Source organism: Vipera berus (genome assembly GCF_964194415.1).
Source record: "Vipera berus genome assembly, chromosome: 3".
Taxonomy (NCBI): Eukaryota; Metazoa; Chordata; class Lepidosauria; order Squamata; family Viperidae; genus Vipera; species Vipera berus.
In genome coordinates, this window is record NC_138204.1 from 109,752,521 (window position 1) to 109,780,302 (window position 27,782).

A 27,782-nucleotide genomic window follows, 5' to 3' on the forward strand; every position below is an offset into this window, starting at 1 on the left:
CAAGAATTCACCCCCAAATAATTTAAAGAGAGATGATTAAAATGTCTAATAAAGATACCATATTTGGGCAACAAAAATGAAAAGTAATTTTCAAAAGTACTTTTTAGTCCCTGCTGTCAGCTAGTAGTCGAGAATTTTGCAAGTACGCTACGGTAGCCCAATTCCAGGACTTATCAATTACCTTTTCCTTTTGAGATACAGTAGTTTTGTATTTAGCTAGATAAATTGTTACACTAGGACACAAGAAACCCAGATTCACTTGTAGTCATGGAAACTCACTAGGACTAGGTGATTCTCTCTTAGTCCACACAGGGCTGTTGTCCTCCTGAACATAAAACTGGAAGAAATGCTTTATACTAAGCCTAGCCCTAGGCCAGGGGTAGGCAACCTCGGCTCTTTTATGACTCATGGACTTCAACTCCCAGAATTCCTGTCAGCATATGCTGACTCAGGAATTCTGGGAGTTGAAGTCCATGAGTCATAAAAGAGCCGAGGTTGCCTACCCCTGCCCTAGGCGGAAAGGTGGGATATTAATGCAATAAATAAATATAATAATTGCCATTGGGGCCCTAAAAGTTCCTTTGGAAAAAGAACTTTTCAAAACCTGCCTGCATGTCACAGAAACCCAATAAACCGAGATTAAAACAAATACCTCCCCCCCACCACCCCGATTATTTACAAACCCCTCCTTTCCCCGGCGCATTTCATTCGGCCACACGCTCAGACGGGAAGGCGGGGCCTCCCGTGTTACCTCGTCACGTGGGGCGAGGTGGACGTTCTTCTGCTCCAATAGGGAGTGTCGCTTTCCCTGCTCACGTGAAAGGGGCTCCTGAAAGGGCCAAGGGCGCTGGAATCCGTTGAGAGTGGAGAGAAGAGCGAGCGGGTGGGCAAAGAGAGGCATAGCTGCTGCTGCCGCTACTGCTGCCGTTGTCGCCGCCGCCGCTCCAGCCCGTAGGAAGAGGCGAGCGGGGTGGTGGTGGTTGCAAGCCTTGGAAGCTCTCGGCACGGCGTGGGGGACAACTTCGAGCCAAGCCTGCTCGGCGACGGGCGCCAGGCGTCATGTCCATGGAGGACCCCTTCTTTGTGGTGAAAGGGTGGGTGGACAGCAAGGAGGAGAGGGCGGTGCGGTGGTGGAGGAAGAGGAGGCTTTGCCAGGGTGTGGGTGGTAGTCCCGGCCTACTCCAGCTTGCCTCTCCCCTGCGTCTTAGTCGAAGGAAGATCGGTCCTCTTCTTTGAAATTGGGCCAGTTTTACTTTGCACCCCTTTGGACGTGAAGCCATTGTCTTTATTTCTCGGAGGGTTTTCCTGTTCCCCTCCCTGCAGGATAATCTTCCTGCTGTGCTGGGTTTTTTTTTCTCTTCCATGTTACAGTGTACAGTGTGTCTGGCTAGTTGAAGAGGTAGGGGGAGTGTTGTAAAAATGGTCCATGCAGTTGTAAGGGGTCACTTCCTTTTCGGTGGATCGGCTCCCTAATACTGTAGAAGCAAACCTTGGGTCTGTCGAAGCCAACTTTCCATGCTATCTGGCAAACACCTTGATAAACGTTACAGGCACGAACTTGTCTGCAGCAATGGTAGCTAAAATCCTAAGGAGGGTGGTAGGTTGACTCTGTTTTCCTTGATCTATTAGTATGTGTTATGAAGCATGGAGATGTGTACAAGAACTGTTGACTACCTTAATGCAAGATTTAAACAATGAAGAGGAATGGGGGGGAATGGGTGAGTTCTCTCAGTTAAACTGGGTAATAGATGATCCAGGACATACCAAATTATTCAGTTTGATGTAGCAGTTTATTTTCCTAAAGTGGTTGGATGTATGCAAGAAAGTTTCAGTAAATATCTACTAGAGATAGTTAAATGACAGTGCTGTATCTGGAGACAATATTTCAGAATGCCACACTGTGGAATAGGGTGGTACCAGGGCTTCGTATGTCCTCTTACTCCCTGTTTTATACCACTCGGCCTTCTCCTTATAAGGTTGCCAAAAATCAAAGAATGATTTCCTGACCTTTTGATGTGTAATGCGTACAAATATAATTCAACTCCCAAAATGATTTAAGAGAATTAAAAACAAACGCTGCACCTCTTCCCAAATCTCCCAGGAAGAAAATCATGCTCCTGCCTCTGTATCATTCCAGTATGAGTCTTGTTCTCATCCAACAACATTGTTTGGCTTCATGTCAGCAGAAGGTTACTGATCATTGTGCTACAATATTGTCTTTAGGCCAGGTTTATGAGTTTTCCATTTGCACAGCAAGATACTTTTATATCCTGGTCACTTTCAATGGCATACACATAAGTATAAAACTTTAAAGCATATCTTTAAATATGCCTTAAAATGCTGTTATAGCTGAAGTATTCATACAAGCTTCTGAAAGAAAGAAAGATAGGTACATTCAGAATGCATTTAATAGAGTACAATATGTGAACATATGCGGATAGGAAAGAAGATTGCATATTGTTCAGTTTTAATCAACCTTTCAATTTTTTTTATTTTCCATAACTGTATTAAGCTTTCTTAACCTGATCCTGTCCAGATGTGTTGGACAGCAACCCTCACCATCCCCAGCCAACATCAGTGTGTTGGTTGGGAATAATAAACGTTATAATCTAACACTTCTGAAAGACATTAGGTTGAGGAAAAGCTAATAAAAAACTTATGTGCAAGAATATATTAAGAGAAGTAACAATAACATTTGGTAGCATGATCATCATGTGTCTTCTAAGCATCGCAATCTGTCCTCTTATGAACTGAAGCAGCTTTTGTGCTGAAATAGACTAGAGGATGTGCTTCACATATAGGCTGACATACAGCAAATTCTTTGAAATTAATGTTATAATGTAAATGTACAGTTAACATGTTTTTATTGCCTCTTCAAATTTAATTTAGCAAATGCTATTTTCTCTTTCCATATTTTGAAATGATATATTAATTTTCAATATAATTTTCCAGGTGAAAATTTGTATGGTGCAGTAAAATATACTAATTAGTTATTTGTTGCATGTTCAGTTGTCTTTTGCACAAGTTATAATTGGTTGTGGAATGCTATTATTGCCCCATACTAAATGCACTATCATTGTTACTAAAAGGTACTGTACTTTGTTTCCTTATTTCACATGCTGAATTCATTACAGTATGTGCATAACAGCCATAAGCTACTGTGTAAGTGGCATTCTGTGAATGTTTTCCTAATTTTGAATGAGTCCTTTTGGAACTAAAGGCTCTGTGTTATAAACAGAAGAAGCCTTTTTTCTAATTTGTTACCAAGGTCTCTAGTCAAAGACATAAAGGGGAGGGGGGAATGAGAAAAGTCTGTACTGTACTTTGTTGATGTGGGAAAAAAGACATCCTTTACTGTTGCTTTTTCCCCTTGCAACCAAGTTAATTGAAACTGATGAGAGTATTTGCTTTTATGTGTTCTCAGAATTACTTCCATAGGATTGAATTGATCTGACCAAGTTCTTTCTTGGCATTCCTGTACATTATGTCATTGTTTCTTAAGAAAGGACTTCCATGAGACCCTTCCAACACACTACTGATGACTGAAAAAGTATAAGACACATTTAACCTTTTAAAGTTGTTCAGTGAAATCTTATACAAAAAAGTTCAACAAAATCTTATACAATAAAATGAGTACTGGGAATTTTCACCATTAAAGTTTTACTTCTTTAGATAAGCCATCACTTAGATGAATGAAAATGAAACAGTTGCGGAATACGGCTGTATGTTTTTTGAAAGTTTTATCAGTTGTGAAATACTTCAAAACTTGTAAGATAGGCTCAGTTGAACAGTTTTCAATAAGTGAACATTTATTAATAGATATCATTAAATGCTGGAGCTAGATGAGATGACAAATTTGACTGCTTTCCTTAAAGGCAATAACCTGACAAAGTTGCTTGTTACTGGGAGACCACTATTAGATTTCATACAACGTGAAGAGAAAAATCATCTTTGGACTTTGGGGTTTGAGGATTAGATCTGATTTGATTACATGAATATTGTGTTTTTAAAAAATATGGTTATTATATTAAAATTAAGAGGATATAATATGAATATTGATCTTTTATGGTTTTTATTAATATTTAAGACAGTTTAAATATTGATTACGTTTAAATTACAGTTGTTGAATTGTATTATCTGTGTACTGAAGTATGTTGGAGGTCACTTTTGTTATATATATGATTTTTTTGTCACTTTTTAACCTGTACTGTTACTCTCCTCCCTTTTTAAAAAAAATTGTTATTTTGTATTTTAATGTTTGTTTTTTAAACTTAATAAAGATGTTTGTAAATAAAAAAGGACATGAATGGGTACAGCTAGAATGTCCTTTGAAGTGACCCTTTCCCTTTCTTTGCCCTTTCTGGAGAAGTGAGGAAATGGAATCTTTGTCCTCCTAAATCCAAATTTGGTGCTTCAGCTGCTGTGTTATGGAAAGTTAATAGTGTACAATCTGATTCAACTGCATAAAACACTGTGCACCATTTGAGTTTTCTGACACAAATTTGTCTAAAATTGGCCCTTATATTGAATTACTAACATGTCATATCAATCTTTATTACTTTCAGAGACCAGTATGATCAGCAACATGTTATCTGCAATCAGAAATATTCAGTGTGTTCCTTGGACTGCCATAGCCTAGTCTATCTGATATCAGTGCATTCCTAGTCCCTCCACCCCATCCTTTCCTTGCAAGAGATATTTAAATTACGGCTGATATGTTTTTAAAGCCACTTTAGAAACTTCAGTAGCATTATAGGAGTTTAAAAAGGGGAATGATAAATTCTTCAAATCATTTCCCTCCACCAAAAAGATCATGGGGATAATTCATACCTACTCAGCACTATACTTTGTGTAGTAGAGAGATAGAAGAGTAAAATATCAGTTCTGTCTGATTCTTAGTTATGATATAATTTCACCCTTCATACATAGGGAAAATATATACAAATTAAACTTAGAAATGTGCCATTATATAGATGAGCTACTGTAAGTCCCGTGTACATTATTATGTATATGAAAAATGGCTGTATGCATGCATTTCACGTTCAGACTGAAGGATCGGGGTTTTTTTATTGATTCACTAGTCTATAAAGTGAAGTTTTACTGGAGACATATAGTCTCATGTTATGATACTTAAAGTTTTTATGATGATACCTTCATCACTCATGAAGATTTTCCTCCTTTCACTTCCAGGGAAGTTCAGAAGGCAGTGAATACTGCTCAGGGGTTGTTCCAGAGATGGACAGAACTCCTACAAGATCCGTCAACAGCTACAAGAGAAGAAATTGACTGGACCACAAATGAGCTAAGGAACAACTTAAGGAGTATTGAGTGGGATCTTGAAGATTTAGATGAAACAATTAATATCCTTTTTGTTCTTGGTGTGAATAGTTAAATAAACTCACATAGTATCTACTCAAGCAACCAAATGGTTTTTCCATAAAATTATTCAACAAAATAATTACTAGTTCTCAACTAACTTATTTTGGAGCAGTTGTTGAACCCAGAAATATATAACTTCTGTCCTTTATAAAAGTATAAGACATGCACTCTATAAATTGATACCTTTGTACATTTACAAAGTATAAAGCTGTGTGTGTGTGTGTGTGTGTGTTGCTTTCCTTTTACACTGTAGTCACAAATGGAACATTATTAGAGGAAAATACTTTTAATAGTGTAACTCTAAGAAGCACTTAGTCAGCAAAAGACGTCAAAATTGAATTCTGTAGCATTGTTAATAATGGTTTTAGCCCAGGATCTCACAAAACAGAAAACAAAGCAAGTCATAAGAGCATAGCAGTTTTAAAAATGCTGATAGAATAGTTTTTCCTTGTGTACTAACACTTTTAATTTTTAAAGGTTTCATGAAAATATATAAGTAAAAATGCATTTGAAATGTAATCCCTTAACTGATTATTCTCAACGCATTGTTGAAGCAAATCCTCGGAAATTCAACCTTGATGCCACAGAACTAGGTGTGAGAAAAGCGTTCATCACAAGCACTCGGCAAGTGGTCAGGGTAAGACACTTGAGTTTCTTGAGGCAACACTATAATATAGCGCAAAAAAATTCTACCTATTTGTTACAGCATAAACAGTTTGATTCACATGAAATTAAACGGAAAATGAAGATATCTCACAAAATTGCTTCTTCATGAACAAAAACAGAATTGTGGTTGTGCAATGTAGTGTTTCTGAGGGCAGGTCATGAAAATAGCTTACAATATTTATCTCTGTTTTAATGAAACAGGATTTTTGTCATTTTCTACAATGACAATCCATCACTTCCCTCAACACTATAGGGCAGAAATCATGTAAATACAAAAAGCAAAATGCCTTTATATCAGATAGGGAACATTGGGTCTCTAGATTGTGCCATTACAGTAGTTCTCAAGATGCCTGCTTTAAGTATTTTTTTAAAAGTATTTTATTTCTGGGTTTCCATGTTTGTGGTGGTTTGCTCATTTGTCAGTCATTTCTAATTATGTCACAGTGAACATTATTTCTCCAAGATTGTCTTTAATAGTGATTGCTCCTTTGAGTTCTTGTAAACAGAAGGTATCAGTGATAATAACTAGCCAGCTTGCTTTTTGTCAACCTTTTTTTTTTAAATCTGGCTATGAGATCTTCAAGAAGCCATGTCAGGATTGAGAGATCACGAGAAATGCTAGCATTTTACTTTATTGTTGTAGGCCAGAATAACGGAATCTTAAAAGCCTGAGAGTGTTTCCCCTTTCTTCCCCTTGAATTAAAGAGAGTCAGGTGGGGGAGGGTTGAGTTCCTTTCCCTTGGTTCCTTGTTTTCCTGGCTAAGTTGTGTTTTAGTAACAGATACTGAATGTTGTAAACAACTGTTGTATGATACTGTAAATGGTCATAAGCGCAGGCCAGTTGCCATGTGCCCCAAATGCAATGACTTGATGTTGGCAGCTATTGGAACTGGGTCATAAGAGCTCTTTGGGGACTCTGTCATAACTTTGATCAGTCACTAAGCGACCAGTTATAAGTCAAGGACTACGTGTACTTATTGTATGTAATATTTTATCTGTATCTTTATCATGTTGTAAGATGTTGAACAGAATATTTCATTGATTTCTAAAGCTTTAGCATTAGAAATAATTTTTAGGGTTCATTTAACTTCACTGACCAGAATGTTTGGCTCTAGTTCCATGATCAAACCTTTAGACATATCAATTTTGAGATGCTTTTTGTGGAATTTTTCTGTACATTTGAATTACCTCTTTTCTATGAATTTTATCTTTTGTTTTTATTCTGTTTCCGGCTTTGTTTTGTGCACCAAGGCCAAATTCCCCCATTATTTCATATGTTATTTCATTTCCAACTTCAGCATTTTAGTCTCCTGTAGCTAATATGATGAGTCTTTTTGGTGCTTTTTTTATCAAGATGTTACCAGACATGTAGAACTGTTCCACTTATATTTTGTTTGCATCTGTAGCTGAAACATAAATTTAGAATTATAACACTGATTAGCTTGCCTTGGATTCAAATTGAGATTATTCTGTCACTTGGGAAGTTGTGTTTGGGTACTATGTTTCATATCTTTTTCTAATAACGATAGCTAAATTGACTACTCCTTCTGTTCTATGTTTTTCTTGTTCACCAAGAATTTGACACTGATGTGCACTGCATTCCAAGTTGCCAATTCCTACACTGTCAGTATTCAATCCTGACTTTGCTCTGCAATATCAAGTTTAGTTTGACTATAAACTTGGCAACATTCCATAAACCAGTGATATGCATATCTTTGCAGCATCAAACTTTTTTCCCCTCTTGCCATATCAGCAGTTTGGCATTCTTTCAGCTTTAATCCAGCCACATCATAAACACTGGGGCTGCTTGTACTTGTCCTCCACTGTTCCGCAGCCCTTGTGAAATAGTTTCCTAGCTGAAGGGCCCATCTTCCAATATCATGTTGACATTGTCCTGTTTGTGAATATCCATTTGGTTTTCTTGGCAAAATGCTGGTATTGCATCGGCATTTCCTTTTCCAGTGGATTATATGTAGTCTGATTCCTGAAATAAATGTGCAAATGAATATCTGCTTATTGACCCTGAATTAATACTTACAAGGTTTTTTGTTATTGGAACATTCCCAAAGAAAACAAAGCAAGAAAAAGACAATGTAGTTGGGTTTTATTTGTCACATAAATTATTTTACGGCAATTGAACTACGGTATCAGTCAATTATGCTAACTTATATTTATTTTTTAAAAAATAGGATATGAAGGATCAAATGTCAAATACTTCTGTTCAAGCGCTGGCTGAAAAGAAAAACAGGCAGGTAAGTACTGTTAACTGGATTACCTTGCAACTTGGATGCCAACTTTGTTACTTGTGACTGGAGTGTTGATATTAGGTGTTTAGTTGTAACATTAGCTACCCAATGAAAAGGGAAGGTTCCCTTAGTTCAGAAAGCATACTGGACTTGGTTCATGCTTTCCCCCTAGATTAATAGATGGGAGGGAATTATTGTTATGCTTACATTGATAATCCATCAAGGAGTGAATGTTGGGGCTGCTGAAGACAGAAACCATGAATTTCCAAATATAGACATAGCTTTGGTGGAAGATGAGTTTGTGTGGAGCAGCAGTACCTTTGTCTTGCTGTGGAGAACAGATGCTGGTAAGCCAATCAGTTCCCTGAGCCTCTCCTGGACATACTAAGAGCTCAAGACTGATTGGATTTCAAGTGAACAGACATCTATTTGTGTGCCCTTTAAAACTATATAAACAGAATATTATTCTTAAGTATTGCCTGTACATGTTAAACTGTGCAGACACAAGCTTTTCTAAAAATTAATAGTCAAAATCTTGCACGTTCATACTGTTCTGGGTCTGACATAGCTCTGAAACAGCAAAGTTAAGATGTAAACGTAGATTAAAACAAGCAGAGCTTTCTTCTTGGTCATTTGTCATTACTATAGTTCATCTTCTCTTTAACAACTTAGTTTCAAATTGGTTTGATTTTTTTCTGTTGCCACTGTTCCTTTTATAGAGGAAGAAGGAGATTGCTTCTTCACAACCTGCTTGAAAACTGAGCTATACCAGCAGCATTGAAAATAGAATCTTACTGAGTCTTTAAACCTCTGATTTTGGAAATGTGATGAAATCAGTCTGAGTCATAAGATTTATATGTTGTATTTGTCCATTTGCTTTACCATTCTTGCATGCCCCATATTCAAGTATACATTCTGGAGGTTTTAAATAAAAAAATACGATCAAAATAGCTAATAAACAGTTTAAAATAACAGAGTGGGTTATTTTGTTAACAGTGTTAATAGTCCATCCCCCTTAGTAGAGACTGAATGGAATACAGCAGTCAAACAACCCCCCCCCCCAGAATTGATAATGACTAAAAAGTCTCTGCATTTGCGGAGCGGCAGAGGTAGAGGACCTGGCTCACATCTTATTTGACTGTTGTCTGTATAAGAGGGTGAGAGACAGGTATCTTGGTCTATATACCAAACGAATGACCCGTTGGGATCCCCATATCAAAATAACTTACCTTATGTCCGGTCAGAACGTGCAAATAACATTTAACGTAGCACAGTATTTAAACAAAATGATCCGGTTAAGATCTGCATATGTGGGACTGATTGGGGTAGATTGCAAGGGCGACTCAGAAATATGTTATCATATTTTATCTATATCTTAAATTATTGTACATTATTACAATTTCATTTTAGATTGTATTTTATTACAATTTAATCTTAAATTGTATTTTATTTTAATTCCATTTTAAATTGTATTTTATCAAATTCCATTTTAAATTGTATTTTATCAAATTCCATTTTAAATTGTATTTTATCAAATTCCATTTTAAATTGTATTTTATCAAATTCCATTTTAAATTGTATTTTATCAAATTCCATTTTGGATTGCTTTTATCAATTTTTGGTGACGGTTTGTTGCTGGAAATTTGCACTTTGATATGGCCCAAGGGCTAATCAATAAAGTTGTTGTTGTTGTTGACTAAAAAGCGTCGGTAAACAAGAAAAGAGCACTCCTCACTGATATCCGATGGTGATAGCCCTGAGCCAAAATTTCTGTTAAACAATACTATTGTAATGGCTTTCTAAAAGAAAGCTAGTGAGCGCCTAATAAATCTTATCCGGAAAACGTTATTCAAAAGCAAAGGGGCTGCACAGAGAAACATTGCTTCTGTTTCTCCATTCTCTCCCTCCTCCCCGCCCAACTTCTTAGATGGGGAGAATGTTAAAAATCCCTTCTTGGGATGTGCGGATGGTATTCCTTGAAAGAGAGACTCCGGTAGATAGCAGAGAGGCATCTATGTTTTATGTTATGCTTCATGTTATTAAAAGAAGCACTTTGAATTGAACCAAGAAGTCAACTGAAAGTCAGTACACCTGTAGTAGGTATTACTCTCACATGTCAGTATGTGGGCCACCACCTTTTGCACCAGTTGCAGTTTACAAATAATATTTGGAAGCATCCCCATTAAAGCATGTTGCACTAGTCTAACCCAGAGGTGGTGAGAGCATGAGTTACTGGCACCAAGACATCTCACTCAAGGTTGGACTGCAACCAGAGCACCAGTCAAAGCTGAGCAAAGATCCCCTCGCCTTAGTCTCTTCCTGCGAATCCAGCAGTAGCTATGAATCCTGGAGAACCCTCAAATATAACATCTGCTGCTTCAAACGAGTGCCAGCCCATCTAGAATCTAATCTGGAGATGACAGAGATCCATGTGTTTTTGGACAAACAGCATCTATGTCTTGCAAGGGTTCAGTTTCAATAACATGCAGTAACTGACCTTGTATTTCCAATTCTTATGCAGGTGCTTCTGGGAGAAAGTAGAAGTTGGAGTTCCGGGGCGGATAAATACAGCCGCTTGGAACGAGAACTGCAGTCCGCAAATTCACACTTCATTGAAGATCAGCAAGCACAGCAGCAGGTAGTTTGGATCTGTCTGTCTGTGCAAAGATTCCAACTAGCCACTTACAGAGTGGGATCTAGATGAGGCTTTCACCCAGGAATCTCACAGACTCTTAAGATAATAGGTGAGATTCATATGCAACCTCAGGATACATTCACATTTGTATTTCAGATTGGGGGAGTCAGGAGGTGACAGTGAGCATCATGCCTTCAAGGTGATATGAGCATTTCTTTCCCAAAGAGTGTCTGGGAGTGGCCAGTTGTATATTTTCATTTTCAGATCTGGTCAGGCCTGTAAGGTGGGATTTTTTTCTTTAGGAAAAAATGTCCAGAGTGGGGAAGGATAACTTTTCAGTCATTTTTTATGGCAAGATGAACTTTTTCTTCAAGGTAGTCTCTGGATGCTCAAGAAGATAGAGCATTTTGCAGTCAGAAGCCAATTATCTTTTCAATGCATAATTTGAACTACATAACTCTTTCTTCTCTTCCTGTCCCCTTACCCACCTCCATGTTCTGTCTTCCAGTTAATCATTGATCAACAGGATGAACAGTTGGAGCTGGTCTCTGGAAGTATTGGAGTACTAAAGAATATGTCCCAACGCATTGGAGGGGAGTTGGATGAACAAGCTGTGTGAGTATTAAGCAAATTGAACCCCTGCTTGCATAATATAAATTTATTATTAGCAGCCTTCTTTGCAGCTAAATCCCACTACTGTATTGACTTCTTGAACAATATTATATTATTATTATTATTATTATTATTATTATTATTATTATTATTATTATTATTATTATTATTATTATTAATATGCCTTGGGTGCAATCCCAAAACAACTGGAGCACCACTTGAACACCACTGACATTGACAAATTCGCCATTAGTCAATTGCAAAAGGCAGCCTTACTAGGAACTGCTTCCATCCTGTGACGATATCTGTAATACCATCAAACATCCACATCTGCCTATCCCAGGTCCTTGGTAAGCACTCGATTGGTAGACATAAATGCCAAATCCAGTCTGAACATCTGGCTGACTGTGTGATGATCAGTAATAATAGAGTTGGAAGGGACCTTGGAGGTCTTCTAGTCCAACCCTCTGCTCAGGCATGAAACCCTATACCATTTCAGACAAATAGTTGTCCAGTGTCTTCTTAAAAACTTCCAGTGTTGGAGCATTCACCACTTCTGGATGCAGGTTGTTCCACTGATCTATTTTGTGTGTTTATGAAATGGAATTAGCAGCATGAGTCCTTATCTATACAAACCAAAATAAATAAATAAAAGCAAAGTCGTTCATCCTTAAAACACATTTTGGAATGAACAAATGGAACTCAAAGAAATATTCCTTCAGGGTGGTAGACATTGATAAAAAGTACCAATGCAGACAAAGGGGAAATTTACTAAATGAATCTGCCATTTAGAATGATAATATTTTTTATTTCTGTAGATAATTGCTTCTCACAAATACACTCAAGCAATCAGTTTGCTTGCTTCTTAAAGAGTTTCAGTAATTCATTATTGCCGTTCTCCCAATCCTGTCCAGTTAACTTTAAGCTTAAAAAAACAAGATTGCTGCTTTTCTATTACATCTGAAAAAATAATGTTTGAAAACAAACATGTATACTACTCCTCAGTTTGTATTTTTGTAATGTCAGTTATTTTCCAAATTAGACATTAAGTATATAAAGAATTTTTAGAAAATAAAAATAGTTATAGGATAGGAAGATGCCAGTATGAACTAAGAAATTATTTCTCATTTGAAATTATCCCTACCCTTGTTGCTCTTCTATTCATCAGGAAGACAAAATATTTTTGAACATACCTGCTGATTACTCCAATAGACAAGATAGGATTAGAACACTAATGAACAGACAGATGGCTGAAATGGGAAAGGGTTTCGTATCCTTACCATTACTAATACTGTTAGGAGATAATTACGTATGTCTTACGTAACTTATAGTTGGAATGTTTTGTAATAATTGATTTGGAAGGCTGTAGTATGAGAAAAATTATATATAAGTGAAAGATCATATGAACTTTGTGTGAGAGAGAGACAAAAGTTTGTAAAGCCGCCCTGAGTCTTCGGAGAAGGGCGGGATATAAATGGAATTAAAATAAATAAATAAAATAAATGAAGAAGGGAAAATTGTGGGGAAGGTAATGACTGAAAGAGAGAAAAGAGAAATGATAGCTACAATCGAGTCTCATGAGGAAGTAGACTCCAAGACTCTTCCAAATTATATCTACTTCTCTATTAGGTAACAACTTTTTGTAACACCTTGCCTAACTTTTCTTATGTCAGATTTCAACGCATAGGCCATTGCATCATAGGGATCTCAGGCTTCTAATATTCAGTTCACGTTTATGCCGTTATATCAGTAAGGAACACAGGAGCAGTGTTAGGCGATGCTATAAAATGCTAGTGAAGAAACAACATTCGTCCAGAACATAATCAATGCACTGTTCCTATGCTTGCAGCATGTTGGATGATTTCTCTCATGAGGTGGACAGCACCCAGACTCGACTAGATAATGTTATGAAGAAACTTGCAAAAGCATCCCATATGACTAGTGGTAAGTAGCCTGAAATCTAACAAAAAATGAATAAAATGTCAATTTTTCCATCATGCAAGGCAAGACCGTTTTCAGCAGCTGCAGCCTCTACATCAATAGGATGTCTCAAACCATTGTTTCAGACCTGCAAAGTCTGTACTGTTTGAGAAAATAAAAGTGCAATCTTCAAGTCAGAAGGTAGAAAATTAAAATAATAAAAGAGAGATTAATTTGGCACCTGACACTTTTGCAAAGCATGGAAGACGTATGTGCTTCACACCACAAGAGTCATAGGTTTAGGCGGTCCAAGCCTTGCCTACTGGCTTTAGATTTTTTTTCTTGATGTCCATTATACGTTTTTAGGTTTTATTGATAATGCTTTTATTGTTTTTGATGTGTTGACAGCTGCCCAGTGGATCTATGAGATGGGTGGCCATATAAAATGATGTCATAAACAAAGAGCAATTAATAAAAAAATTCTGCTAAAAAGTAATATGCTGCCATTGATTCAGGGGATTGATATATCAAGGAGTGAGTTGTTTGTGGTGCATACCGTATTGATTGACGTGTCCCAATGTGTAAGTGGGTTGTTTTGCAGAATGTCTCTCTTAACACACCATGTTTTTTCTTATTGCTGTCTCCCCCTCCCCCCAGTTCTAACTTAACTCTAGCATTGTTCTCGGTGAAAAGAGCTAGCATCTCTGGAAAGTATACAACTAATTTCTCTTCCTCTTGATTTTGTTTCTACCGGCAGATCGAAGACAGTGGTGTGCGATTATCATCCTCCTTGTTATCCTTGTGGTAGTGCTTATTCTGTTTTTTGTGCTGTGATAGTTTGGGGCTCGGATTCTTTTATGGGCTCCTTTTATGCGGACATCTTAGCACTGTTCCTGTACGCCAGAGAAAACTCTTACAGAAAGCGCCCTAGGAGAGTTTGATACTGTGTTCTGCTGTGGATGGCTATCAGTGACATAACTCTGTCCTCATGGTTCTTCTTCTCATGATCCTCCTTATCTCGCTCAAGGAAGAAATGGAGCATTCACACACACAAATACTAGTTACCCTGGAAGTGGTTTCCCTGGGCTGTAACCTTGGACTCTACAAATGCTCTGCTGTGGGACAGGTGGTTTAGACTGGAAGAAACCCCCGTGTGATCATTCCCATCATGTCGCAGACCCACCAGAGGCCTTTTGTCTGCTTGTCATAACAGGACTCTTGCCAGTGTTAAACAAACATAGATATAGGTGTCGACTCACAAGCAGATCGTGCAGAAATTATTCCATCGTCCCCTACAAGATTCCTTTCCCAGGCCTTTTACACAGCCGAGCCTGCCAAATGATCATGGATCTTTAAAGGAGGAAAAGCCACTGATACTGTGAATATTTGTTTTCCTCCAGAGCAGAACTGTGCACTTGGAAATGTCAAGGGTACGTAGTTCGTACCCACTGTTGTAATGCTAACTAATGTTAAATAGAACAATAGAATGTTACACAGAGAAAGCTGCAGACCTAAATCGAAACTAGAGTCAGTCTCAGTACTCCTGAAAATAGAAGAAATGGCAAATAGAGTCCTAGCAAGTCTGGGCATTGGGCTGGAATTCAGTTTTGCTTCAGGGAGGCCGACTGGCCCTAGCAGGCTAATACAGGCCGTAAGTAAAATGTGTGCATGTTTGTGTTGTACATCAGACAGCTGTGGTGACTCTACTTTTCAGACCTGTAATCTCAGTTTTACTGCAGTGTAGAAGACAAAAGTCAGTAGGCATACTGTGGTTGCTAAAAATCTTGTGTTTTTGTGGCTTTGATTATCTGAAAAGAGAAGCTTATATTTGAGTTCTGCTAATTTAAATGCTGCTGGATAGATGTCAAGATTTAAATGCAGGAATGGGGGGGGGAAATGGCAAGCTGCATCTTCCTTCTGTCTTGTGTTTACATCTTGGGGAGAATACATACTCCTCTAGATGCACAAGCGCACAAGGAAACAAAATTGCACCACTCCTTTATTGTTTTCAGAACTTAAAAGTGTGTAGCAAAATTCACTCCAAAAGAATATGGAAGTATTCCCGTTCTTTTATGATAAAATAATGTTGCCATTATTTTACCATTTTGATAGTTTGGTGGAATTAACTGCAGATTAATAATTAGATGGGATCGTGGTTTCTCCTGGATCTTACCTTTGGACATTTCCCCACTATGGCCTGTTAACAGAGAAAGCTCCATTTCCCTTGATTCTGTCATAAGGTGGTTTACTTGAACTCTACAAGATCATCACTTTCTTTCTAAAATGTATCTGATATGAAATTTTGGGATGTCCTGTCCAGACATCATGATAACAAGAAAGGGAATATTTTGGAAGGTAATGTGTATTTCTTTGCTAACTTTTAAAGTGTGTAAGCTTGCCCTGCTGCTCTTTGTGGTTCCCTTAATGCTTATTCTGCTGGGAGTAAGAGATTTTGGATTTCCACCAAAGTTCCTTTAAGCATTAATATGTCTCATTTGGACTCCTTTTCCATTAGGAAACCCCATGCTAAAAGTTGTCAAGGCCCAGCACAATGGTTGATGTCAAAAGCTGAGCTTCATTTGCACCCAGTTCCCTACCACCAATGAGATTCAAATATTGCATCTGTAATATCTTAATTATCTGAAGATTTTTATCTGAGCACATAGAGCCTGTAGGTTCTTGTTTTTCTGCTCTGATCTATTGTTGTGTTAGGCTAATTAGGAAGGAGCATTTGTATGAAGTTTTGCTGATTACATTTCTAACACAATGTCAGTACTGCAATTGCTAAACTGACTTTGGGTGGAGATACATAGATTGAAAACATGTTTCTTCCAGCATTTGAGTGGGAGAGGCTTCTGATCTCCCTATTTAATTCCCCAATATGAAAGCCTGGTTTCTTCAAATCGTGATGAGTGTTGGTCTTCTTGAACAACTGGGAGCGTTGTAGGCCCAGTTTTCAATTTCTTATTGGCCTGCTGTTCAGAAGCATGTGAAGAAGCTCAGTATCTGTGAGGTCTAGTTAATGTCCATATTCTAATGAGTTAATCAGAAGTTGATTGAGGCAAATCTCAGAGTAGCTGCCTAATCTTCTCTGCTCCCAAAAATGATCAGTAAGAGCAACAAAGGAGTATTCTGAGCAGAGTTTAAATAGTTGTTTCTCAACTTTATTATCAGTTTTAATATATGTGGATTTCAGTTCTCAGAATTCAAGTTGGTTGGGGAGTTCTGGGAGTTGAAGTCCATATATTTTGAGATTGCTAAAGTTGAAAAACATTGGTTTAATCCTAGCCAAATGGGATAGCATTTATAGCTTGAAAAAAAAGAGATATTTTGAAAGCCAATCGAGACACGTCTATGCATATTTCTCTGTTAATAGGGAAATAAAATCACAAGAGTATCTGTGATACTGTTCAGTGCTCTGTGTGCTCCAGAATCTTTTGCAGCATGTTGAAAGAATATACCATATCCAAATTAAGTGAGGGCAACAAGTGAAACACTGCCAGCTAAGAATCATATGGATTCTTGCAGGATCAAAAGAGCACCCCTACTGTCAGACTTCCCTAGCAGCCATAGAGAGTTTTTTTTCGTTTAAGGAAGCTCTTTTGGGAGGGCTTCCTAAAGAGAGGAAGTCTGGGATTTTATTTATTTGCCATAATTTCCCCTTCACTCACGTAATTTTAATTCTTCACACTCAACTGCCCATGTGTTGCAGTAAATCTGTCTGGAAAATAATGCTTTGAAACATGATCTCTTGAATGTTTTGTAGGGGTTGAGTTTAAAATCCAAGAGTGCTTTCTTAACCATTACTTAAAGGTATAAAGCTAGTCCTCAGCTTATGGCCACAATTGGGACCAGAATTTTGGTTGTAAGCCATTGCGACCAGAAGTCAACGCACTACTGACTGACCTGACTTTTTCCCCAATGGAAAAATGCCAGAAACTGGCAAAAAAACCATTGCAAATTGAGGTCACATGACTAGAGGATGCTGCAACTGGTGGCAAATGTGAACCGGTTGCCATGTGCCCTAAATGTGGTCATGGGACTGCAGGGAGGCATTGCAACATTTCATGATGGCTGGAAATGCTTCACAAGTTGTAAAACATCCTTTCCGAGGCCATTGTAACTGAGTGGTCGTTACATGACCAGCCATAACTCGAGGACTATCTGTATGTTACAACTTTTAGTCAGTATAAGAATTGAACCTAGTTCAAAACTTGTGTTTTTTAACATTCTGCAGCATGTGTCACCAGAATATTTTAATGCTTTTTTTAAAAAAAACAACACGTTTTTTGTAACGCTTAAGCTCTTAATATTTTCAGGGGAGTGCTGACACTCCATCATTGTGTGAATTATGTGGGTTTTGACTTGAAGTCTTGCTTGTACTTAATCTCTCTTCTGCCCTACTCCCTTACCCTTCTCTAAAGATGGAAACCATTGAGCTAACAAAAGTCTCTCTGAATGTCCTCCTTTGAATGGCTACCTTTTCAGTACTGCCATAACAAAGGATATCTTTGTGTATCTGGACAATTCTGGCTGCGGCTGCTACTTCAGAACAAGCTGGGTTTTTGTTTTGAACTAAATTCCATGAAACGACTGTTTTGAGACGCGAGACTAGAAGTGCTGCCTTGAGAAACAAAAAGAAGCATCTTCACGCCGTGCCACCTCCACAGGAGGACAAAGCTTCATGGCTCCAGGTGCTTCCAGGCAGAGGATGCAAACTGATCATCCAGTCTAAAATATGACAGCCTACATGGACCCACTCCGAAGAAAACGATTGTTTCAATGTTCTATGTTTGGAATTGAACAATGGATTCTACAGGAAAAAACAACAACATGCTTTAGAAACAAATACTCGTGTCCAGGTTGTGTGCCGGGTCATTTAAATATAACTTGCAGAAAGCACTACTAAACTGGGAGAATGACATCATTCCAGGCTTGGAGTGTGCTGGCCTCTTTCACATCAACTCCCTAGTGACAGATTTTGCAGGATTTTTACTCCAGGAGTGATTATATGATTCAGCCCCTTTTGCTGCAGAGATGTGCCAGATTATTTGCAAAGGTAGCTGACATCTTCATACCTGCTGAAGGATCCGCTAGGGAAATGCCTTTTTCCATTAAAAATGAGGCGTACGCGTGGCCTCTAACTCTGAAATGGTGACTGTTGGTAACTTAAAACATGTGAGTCCTTAGAGTTATGTCAGGCAATAGAACATAGGGACAAGCAGGAACATCCCAACAGCTTAATAAAAGTATGTTCGTGCAGATTTCTCCGAAATGTTAAGGCATGGTTGGTGTATTAACATGCATTAAGCAATCACTGGATGGATAGTTGCTTATTTATACCATAGTTTTCCACCCTCCCCTTCCCCTTTCTCTCATCATTCATTTAGAACAGCACTATTGTTTCATTTACTTTATATATCAAAAGACTCTAAGAGCAGTAGTAGACGGCAGCTGTTCATTCTTGAGTGAGGCCTTTTATGTTATATTCTTGATTATAACAGAAGGAGCATGTTCCCAGTGCCATTGGGCTGAATTGTGACTGAGAGGTTCTCTTGCAAGATGAGAGCTGCTTAAACATTTTTACTGCTCTCCTACTCTGGCTTAAATTGGTGATTATGGTGGCCTATTCATTACTGCCTTTGAAGATCCCACAGAGGAGAGCAGAGTTACCTTCTCATTCAATTGGATTCAAGAAAATGTGACCAGGTGCCAGGAGCAGCTATAGAAGTGGGGGTGTCTTTTCTCTCATTTGCCATGTTCTAGGTGTCTCCCCACCTAGCTGGATAGAAAATGTCAATAGAGCAGAGAAAAGTTCTTATGAAATTTTCAAGACGTTGACAAGTGTGATTCCTTCAGCTTGCCGTATGGGAAATAGAAATGCTACACCTGGCAAAGTTGCCTTAAGAGCTGGTGTAGCATAGCAGGTAAGGGTTTGAAATATCAGTTTGTGCAATCCTGTAAGGGTTGCAAGCTGCTCCTAAAAGTAAAAGTCAAGATTGAGCTTTGGTTCCTTCACGGAGATAATCATTTACGACTGACTTCTTCCAGATGTTTTGCAACTATTCAGATTGTTGTGCAACCCTAGAATTTCTTTCCATTCAAGTATTAAGCTTTTCCTTGGCAGGGGGAGAGGGGTCAAGTGTGGCTAGATACTACTACATATATAAGATGCTGTCAGGAAAAGAAATTGCTTCTTTCTTTTATATATGTACACCTGACATAAAAATCAAGAGTTCAGTGGGACTTCAAAGTTATCTAAATTGACCTCATCCTTAGAGCAAGGATGTAATGTGTCCAATAAATGAGACAGTTCAAACAAAATAATATAACAAATGGCTGTTCAGGCTCTGAATACCTCCAGTGAATGACATAATACCACTTCCTTGGGCAGTCTATTCTCCTGATTGGTTACTCAGTGCCAGGAAATTCTTCCTAGTTATCTAATCTGAATCCTCTGTTCTACCTACCACATTAGGTTTTACCCTCCCTACTGGAGTGTTCGGAGAATAACTCTCCTACTTCTATATCATAACCATTTATATAACTCTTAATACTGCTTTTGCATCTCTTCTGCAGCTCCTTTATTATTTGGGATTTGGTTTTAGCTCCTTCACTATCTTCACGGCCTTCCTCTAAACTTGCTCTAATTTATCCATGTTCTTTTACACTGCAGTGCCCAGACCTGGACTTAGTATTCCAAATTGGGCCTGGTCAAAGAGGAAAAGAAAGAGAGATGTGACTTGAATCCTGTGTTTCTGTTAATACAGGTAGTCTTTGACTTACGATTGGGACTGGAATTTCTCGCAGGTCTCCTGGACTTCTCAAAGATGATAGTTAGCTGTCCTCAGATCTCCTATACTACTTTCTTGATGAACTCAGATGGAAGGTGGGTCAGCTTCATCTGGTCCTGGAAACCCAAATTAATTTAAATTAGTAAAATATTCTTTTTTTCATGTATTCAAAATTGAAGCTCTTTTCTTTCACAAGACATGTACACTGATGGCCTGTTGGAATTTTGTTTCCTGAGAGAAACAGCAAGTTAAGATTTTCTGCTTTTTCACCACTCATTTCCAGTTCATCCCATTTACCTTACAAAAACCCTATAACCTTAATCCCTTTTGTTTCTGAGTATCTGAAAATGTTGCTTTGTCGGTGGCGTTTCTTACAAGCTTAGCTTAGATTCAATTTTAGCTTTTCTGACATAGTCCCTGTAGTTTGTTTTTGTTGTCTGTTTTTGCAATTGCCTTATATCCCCCTTGGGTTACATGTCCCTTTTTTCTTTTAGCATGTTAGAAAACTTATGTGACCTCACTGGTCACTTTTCCTTCTGGTAAGAACTGTGCATGATTGCATTTTCCATAGCTTATTTTTCAGGATTTCCCATCTTCCCTGAACACTTCTCTTTCAGGATCTCCAGCCATTGAATCTGACCCACCTTCCATCTGATTTCATTAAAATCTGCTTTTCTGAAATCCAATACACAAAGTGTTTCCCTTGTATTTATGAAACTCAATGAAACATTCTTCCAAAGTTTCATTAACTTTCACTTTCCTCCCTGTTGGTTACATGCATAAAGACATACATTTATTTATTTTTGATGCCATCCAACTCCATCCAACTCTGTTCTTTCCTTGTTTTGACAATGAGGAGGTGGCCAAAAAAGGATAGACACAGATCTCCAGCAGATATCAAGTCCACCAGAAATCTATCATCCTTATTGTGTGCCTCTTTGAAAATGTGATCATCTGGCTCAGAAAAGCTTCATCCATATTTTCTATCTGGATAGTTTACAATAAGCTTTTTTATAATTTTTACAACCCACCTCAGTCCAAAGACTGGGTGGATTACAATAGAGTAAAACAATGAAACGTACATATATAACCAACCCGTTTATATATGGGTTGGTACAAAATGAACACCATTAAATCATTGAAGGCTCAAAAAAGAGAATTTTGGCATGGCAGTGCTTGAACTAGCCAGTTGGCACGCTATTTAAAGCTTTTTAAGTTGTAGTCAGTCCTTTTGAGGGGGAGGGGAAGCTGATTGGTAATCAATGCAGTAACTTCAAAAGGAGCAAAGTTGCCAGCAATCTCGCCACTGTTCTGGACCAATCAAAGTACATTGAAAAGTTGTTGCACAGTACACTTTTTTTTACTGAGCCTGTTCCTTTTGAATAAGCTGTCTTTTCCCAGACTCTTCCAATCGTGGCATCCCACCAAGTTTCATCATTCCCTGCTGGCTTCACATTTGTAGTTTCCTGCCAATTTCTAAGTCTCCCACTCCAGTCTTGCACTTTTTCCTTTCTCTCCTGTGGTTGTTGGCCATGGATTTAACAGTATAGTAGGTTCTGGGCTGCTGCCATCCTCTTCCATTTGCTGCTCTTTAACACCCTTAATGATGAGCACCATGTGGTGCCTATTGAAAACATCCTTGTCAGTCTATGAGATACAACCTTGTTGAAAGTCCGTCATCTAATAGCCCCATCTATAATCATGGAACCCAAACCCTTCTCAGCTGCACTACCTACTGTATGTAGCCAGTTGTTCACATCCAAGATCCTGGTTTTTTTTCTCAACTGGAAGAATTCACCAAGACACTTATCTGCTCCCAATCTTCTTAATGCCCATAAAATCATAGCCTATGGAAATTGATACAAGACCTCTTCTGGCAGTGTTGTTTATCCCCCCCAAGAATCATAAAGAGATAGTTGAAGAGTTTCACCAGCCTATTGCATCATGAATACAGGCATATTGGAAGACAATACCCATCAGCCTGAGCTATCTTCAATTCCTTTTAAAGGAGAAGACGTTAGTTAAAATTTGGAGACTAAAATCTTTCCCTTCTTCCCTTGCACATAAAAGAACTTCAAATTCATTAATGTTTTTGTAACAGTATTATGATCTCCCCCTGCATATCTTTGCTGGGAGCATTGTAGATCAGGGCTTTTCAACCTTTTCACCCATTGTACCACTTTTAGGATATGTCAACATCCAAGTACCACCAGTTGTCTAGCAAGGTGTCAAAAACTTGATGACCAAAAAAAAAGGAAAAAAATGATAAAGTACAGGTAGTCCTCAACTTAGAACAGTTCGCTTAGTGACTATTCAAAGTTACAATGGCACTGAAAAAAGTGCCCCCCAAGCCACAGCCGAGCAAGACATCTGCCTGCCTGTCCAGCAGCGCTCTTCCTCCTGTCTGAGGTTTTCATTGTTGTAAGCATTTCTGTTGAGGATTGGCAGTGGGGGTGGGGTGTGTTTGGTTTTTATTCCCCCCCCCCCGTCTGCTGGATGGTTGCAGCAGGTTTTGGTCACTTCACATGACCCTGGGACACTGTGACCGTCATATATATGAATCAGTTGTCAAGCATCTGAATTTAAATCACAAGACCCTGGAGATGCTGCAACATTCCAGCTGATCGGCGCTTCTGGGCTCAGCAGAAGTGCCAGGATCAGCGCTGAGCTCTAGCTGGAGCCTGGCGCTGATCCTGGCGCTTCCACTGAGCCCTGACAGCCCTGCAGCTCCAGCCATCTCTCGCTCAGGCTTGTGTGGTGCTGCCACCGGTTCAGCTCATTCCCCTCCCCCGCTACCACTTTCCTAGGATGGTTGTGTACCACCTGCTAGTGCCAATGTACCACAGGTGGTACCCGTACCACTGGTTGAAAAGCCCTGTTGTAGATCATACTGTTGTATTTATCCATTATATGGCAAGCTAATTAAGTATGCTGATTAAGGTTGTGATGGTGCAACTTATGTGTTGGCTTGCATATGTTTGTTTTAATTTGCTTTACTACTGGGAATACTGTTGTTCTTTTAATTGGTACTTAAGGTTCACCCAAAAGAACTTGAGAGGACCCTTCCATTTGTCCACTTTGCATTCTAAATCTCTTAACAGTGAATTCAAACATGGCAGAAGAAACATTCACAGAGTTAAACTGTAGCCAACATTTCTAGTGGGAAAATCTGGGTGAGAGATATAAACACAGCCTTGTTATCTTTGGTGAAGACAGAGAACTGCAGCATAGGTGAACACATCCTGACATGAAGGCAAAGAAGCTGCTCCCTAAATAGCACAATTTTTAATGTGTAATGTGTATCCATATACTTGTCAGAAATCCCATTCCAAAAGCCAGGCCAACATTTAAAAAGCATTACCGATTAAAATTGATTTCCTGAAAAATAAAGTACCCCATTATTACAATTGATATCTGCACATTTTCTCCATCTGATATGCACAAACTTTTGTAATATGCATGACAGAAATATGGAGAGGAACTGGGCAGCTGCCCTGCGAAGGGAATATAAAATGGGGAGTAAACGTGAATGGAGGTGAGAAAAGGATAACTGAATTGCGGGGTGGGGGGGAGGAAGGGTTGTATTTGTATCTTCTAGAAAGGTTTAACATTCAATAGACAAATAGCACTTATCAAGCCATAGTCAACCACCCAAAGTTCCCAGGCTTTTTGGAAGCAGAGTCTGCATTCATTTGGCCTTCCCACCCATTTGTCATTTTTCCTCAGCTAAGAGTCTCTACCCTCACCATTCATGAGTAATTGTTTTCATTGTTCATTTGTGTTGCTTTGGTGTTTGGATTTTTAGAGGAGGTGTATTCCTCTAAAAAGAGCAATGACAAAAAGTTAAAGAACCACTTCCCTAAATGGACCAATCTGGCCTTTGTGCCTGTTCACCACCATCATCCATGGATCTGAACATTGTAAATAATTTCATTTACATATCCACTCTCTAAGCAAACATACAACAAAAAGGTACTTACTAAACTTATCTAAGTAGCAAAAAATTAAACCCCATCTGGGTGCAACATGCAGGGCAACAGGTGACCTTGACTTATCTCAGAGAAACCTAAGCAGCATTAAACTGGGTTCCCACTTTGATGCAACACCACCACAGATTCCAGTCTGTAAACTAGATTGATGGCAGTGGCAATCTGATTCCAATTGTGAAGAAACCTGTGTGACTACAAGTGAAGGGCTCTAGAATGTGTGGGGAAACCAAAACGAGTCTATTGCTTTGCGACTGGATTGGGTCATAGGTCAGAAGACAAAAATCCCTTTGCTCACATCTCCCACAGAAAGATGACAGTCGGGTGCTTTGCAAATCAGCTAAGTGAGCGGAACATTGCTTGGGCTGCTGAATTGTTTCCATAATGCAAATGATGTGGCAGGGACCTGTGGAGAAATCTCAAGGAGGAAGCCCACCCAGAAACAAAAGCCATTGTAAAAAGAGCAACATTAGAATGATTGTTATGGGGAGAGCAGGGGGCGGGGTAGAGGGCAGTCTTTGTGGAGAGGAAGAAATACTGGGGCATAAGACATTTGACACTTTTCTTCTGATTACAGTGTTACAAAACTAATGGGGGAAAACATGTCTCAAAAGAACCTCAACCACTCATTTTGCAGTTATTCTTATTTTTTTATGCCTCACATCTCTAGGTCCACTGAACATAGGAGCAGGCTGTGCAAAGCATCTGAAGAAAGTACTTCACAAAAATGCTAGGAGAACAGTGTTTCTCATTGCAATAAAACAGACCAGTTCACATGTCTGGGACTGCCAGCAAAGCACTTGTGGATAACCAGAATTGTCTTCAAAATAGCCAAGCAAGCTTTCAAAACGACAGGGCTGCTTTACTGATTCAAGGAGAACTGCTTCTCCTTTTTTTTTTGTAAATATTTTATTAGAATTTTTTAACATAACATAAATCATTATAAAACAGAAGGTTGTCTGGGTAACATTTATAAGACAGTCCTTAACAATTAATTTCTATAATCTATATTCCATATGTTAAGTTCATTTGATTTTCCCTTTCCCCAACGTATCTTTCTTTGCAAAACATTAGATTAAGACAATTTTATTTGCTTAACAACAGTTAAATATATAATTTCAATAATCCTGTGTATCGTTTTAGTTGCTTTATCATAAATCCTGTCACCATGTTTATTTCAGCTTATTTCTCCCCCCAAATTCTAAATCTTTTTACAAGTGACAATCTTTTTAACACTTAACTATATTTACATTGGTGGATTTCATTCTGTTTTTTCCATACAAACCCTCTCATGCTTTTATATTTCCCAATCAATAAGTAAAAAAGTAAAAAGAAACAAACAAAAAAAGAGCAGCTTATTTCTCCCTCCAAATTCTAAATGTTCTTACAAATAATCATTTCAACATTCAACTATATTTACATTAGTGGATTTAGTTCTGTTTTTTCTATATAAACCCTCTTATGCTTTTATATTTCTTAATAAGCAAAACAACAAAAGTAGAGAGAAGGAAGAGAAACAAAAAAGAGGAGAAAAAAAGACGAATACTAGACTACAAAAAATAACATGAAAATATGTATTTCTCCTAATTTAATATATATTTATTCCCTCAATTTCTCATTCTTTTTAACCATAGCTAAGATTGTATTTAATCTATTTAAACTTTGAACATTCCATTCAATAGTTCTAATCATCTAATCCTTTAAATCTCATTCAAACACATTTTTATATTTTCCTTATCACATTTAAATAGCTAAAACATTTGCTTTTGTTTAAATCATTTCAGCTTAGAATAGAAAAAAACCCAATTATATTAAGAGGAAGAAAAAAAAGAAAAAATTTCCCACTAAGAGTAGTACATTTCAAAATTTTCCCATTTCTTAGCCATATTCAAACAAATGTTTCTTTTTGAAGTATTCTTTCCGATATGCTCCATCTCTTTCCTGAAGTTTCATTTTAATCTTTTTTCTCTGGTCGTTGTCTTTCTTAATATGTTTTGCTGCATCATTTGTTTCCCTGAAGGGATTTTTTTCTCATTCTTTTCCTTATCTTCAAAGTTGTTTAAACGTATTGAAATATTTCCCATTTGGATTAAATCATAATTTTTTATTTTATATGATTCCATCTTCAAGTCTCTATCTCAAAATTATATTTAATCATCTCTGCTATATTTTCCTGAGAAAGTTCTTGAAGTGAAATTAAGTTGAAAATAAGTTGATTCATGCTCTCAAGGTTCTTCTGCATTTCCTTGTAGTTTAAGGTCATTGTCCTTTGAAATTTTTGCTGCTTATCATATGCTTCCTTTTGTGAAATGAGCGTTTTATAAGGTTCCTTCTTTAAGTCTCTATCTTCAGAATTTTGTTCAGTCATCTCTATTTTCCTGAGAAATTTCTTCGAGTGAAATTAAGTTGAAAATGAGTTGATTCATACTCTCAAAGTTTTTCTGGATTTCTATGTGGTTTAAAGTCATTGTCCTTTGAAATTGTTGTCGCTCATCACATGTTTCCTTTTGTAAAGTATTCATTGCTTCAGCTGTGTTATCTCCATTTTGTTTAAACAGGTGCATTTTCTAAAAGCTTAATAGTTCAAAGGGGGGGGGAAAGAAAAGAAAAAAAATCCATCCACCAGCAGGTGTCAGTATTTGTTCATTTTTCATGTCTTTCTAGTTGTTTTCTTTCTCTAAAGGGTAAATTTCACCACCCAACTGAAAGAGGAAGCGAAGTCCCCCTCCCCCTTTCCTTCAGAGATCTTTTATTTTGGGGATTTTCTTCTTCAGGAAAGTAGGTAGGATAGAGAAAATCAGTATTCTTACCCAGATTCAAGCATGCTGTTTATTATTCACTTAGTTTAATCGCTTATGGCTTCCGTTGCTTCAGCTATGGCTGGACATGGCGTTAGCCAGCCTTTTCTTCCATTGGTTTCTGGGAGGCTTCTCCTGGACTTTTCGGAGAGACTGCCGTCTCTCCTAAGTCCCTGGGATTTCCTTCCTTCATTCCACCCCTTCAGGGTGGATTCTGGCCCCTTAGGGTCCCCAACAAAAAGAAATTTCAGCCGGAGGATCCGATGTTTAGAATTCTCCAACTGCTTCGCTGAAAACAGGAACCGGAAACCGAGAACTGCTTCTCTTCTCATACATACGTGCTTTGCAAAGCACCTCTTTCAAATTACTTGTACAGCCCTATATATTAATAAAGGTCTCTGCAAAATAAGAGGCTTTTAAAAAAAATCTGACCATGTTGCTGCTGAATTTTGGTAGTGTGATCTTGGAGCCCTTTGGAGGGCCATAGATATGAGGCACAAGGCAACATGAAGTCCACAGGATAACCAGCCTATCCTGAATAGGTGATAAAGGAGAGAATTACTGTATTTGCACCAATCCAGGGTCTTCCCAGCAAAATCTGGCTTATTCCTGCTTTTAAACTGTTGTTAAATCTGGCTTATTCCTGCTTATTCCTGTTGTTAAACTCCAACAGATCTTAAATGCCAGACAAAGAGTCAAGGCATCATTTGAGTTGGTGTGCATTTTCTTCTCTCCCTAGGTGTCCG

The 27,782-nt window shown here is 38.1% G+C and overlaps 1 protein-coding gene across 3 annotated transcripts; it reads left to right on the forward strand.

The window, feature by feature from the left end:
- Positions 1–857: 857 nt before the first annotated feature.
- STX6 (syntaxin 6) lies at positions 858–27,463 on the forward strand. Of its 3 annotated transcripts, XR_014026049.1 has the most exons (10): positions 858–1,094; positions 5,191–5,360; positions 5,922–6,016; positions 8,235–8,297; positions 10,813–10,929; positions 11,435–11,541; positions 13,388–13,482; positions 14,216–18,517; positions 20,229–20,347; positions 24,909–27,463. XR_014026049.1 is itself a non-coding variant. In XM_081324744.1 (9 exons), exons 1-9 carry the CDS (start codon positions 1,060–1,062, stop codon positions 24,915–24,917), a joined length of 738 nt encoding a protein of 245 aa, XP_081180870.1. In that variant the 5' UTR covers positions 858–1,059; the 3' UTR covers positions 24,918–27,463. The 3 variants fall into 3 exon arrangements, 2 of the variants coding, with proteins under 2 accessions (XP_081180870.1, XP_081180869.1); XM_081324744.1 differs by lacking the exon at positions 20,229–20,347 and having other exon boundaries at positions 14,216–14,262; XM_081324743.1 differs by lacking the exons at positions 20,229–20,347; positions 24,909–27,463 and having other exon boundaries at positions 14,216–18,632.
- The last annotated feature ends 319 nt before the right edge of the window (positions 27,464–27,782 follow it).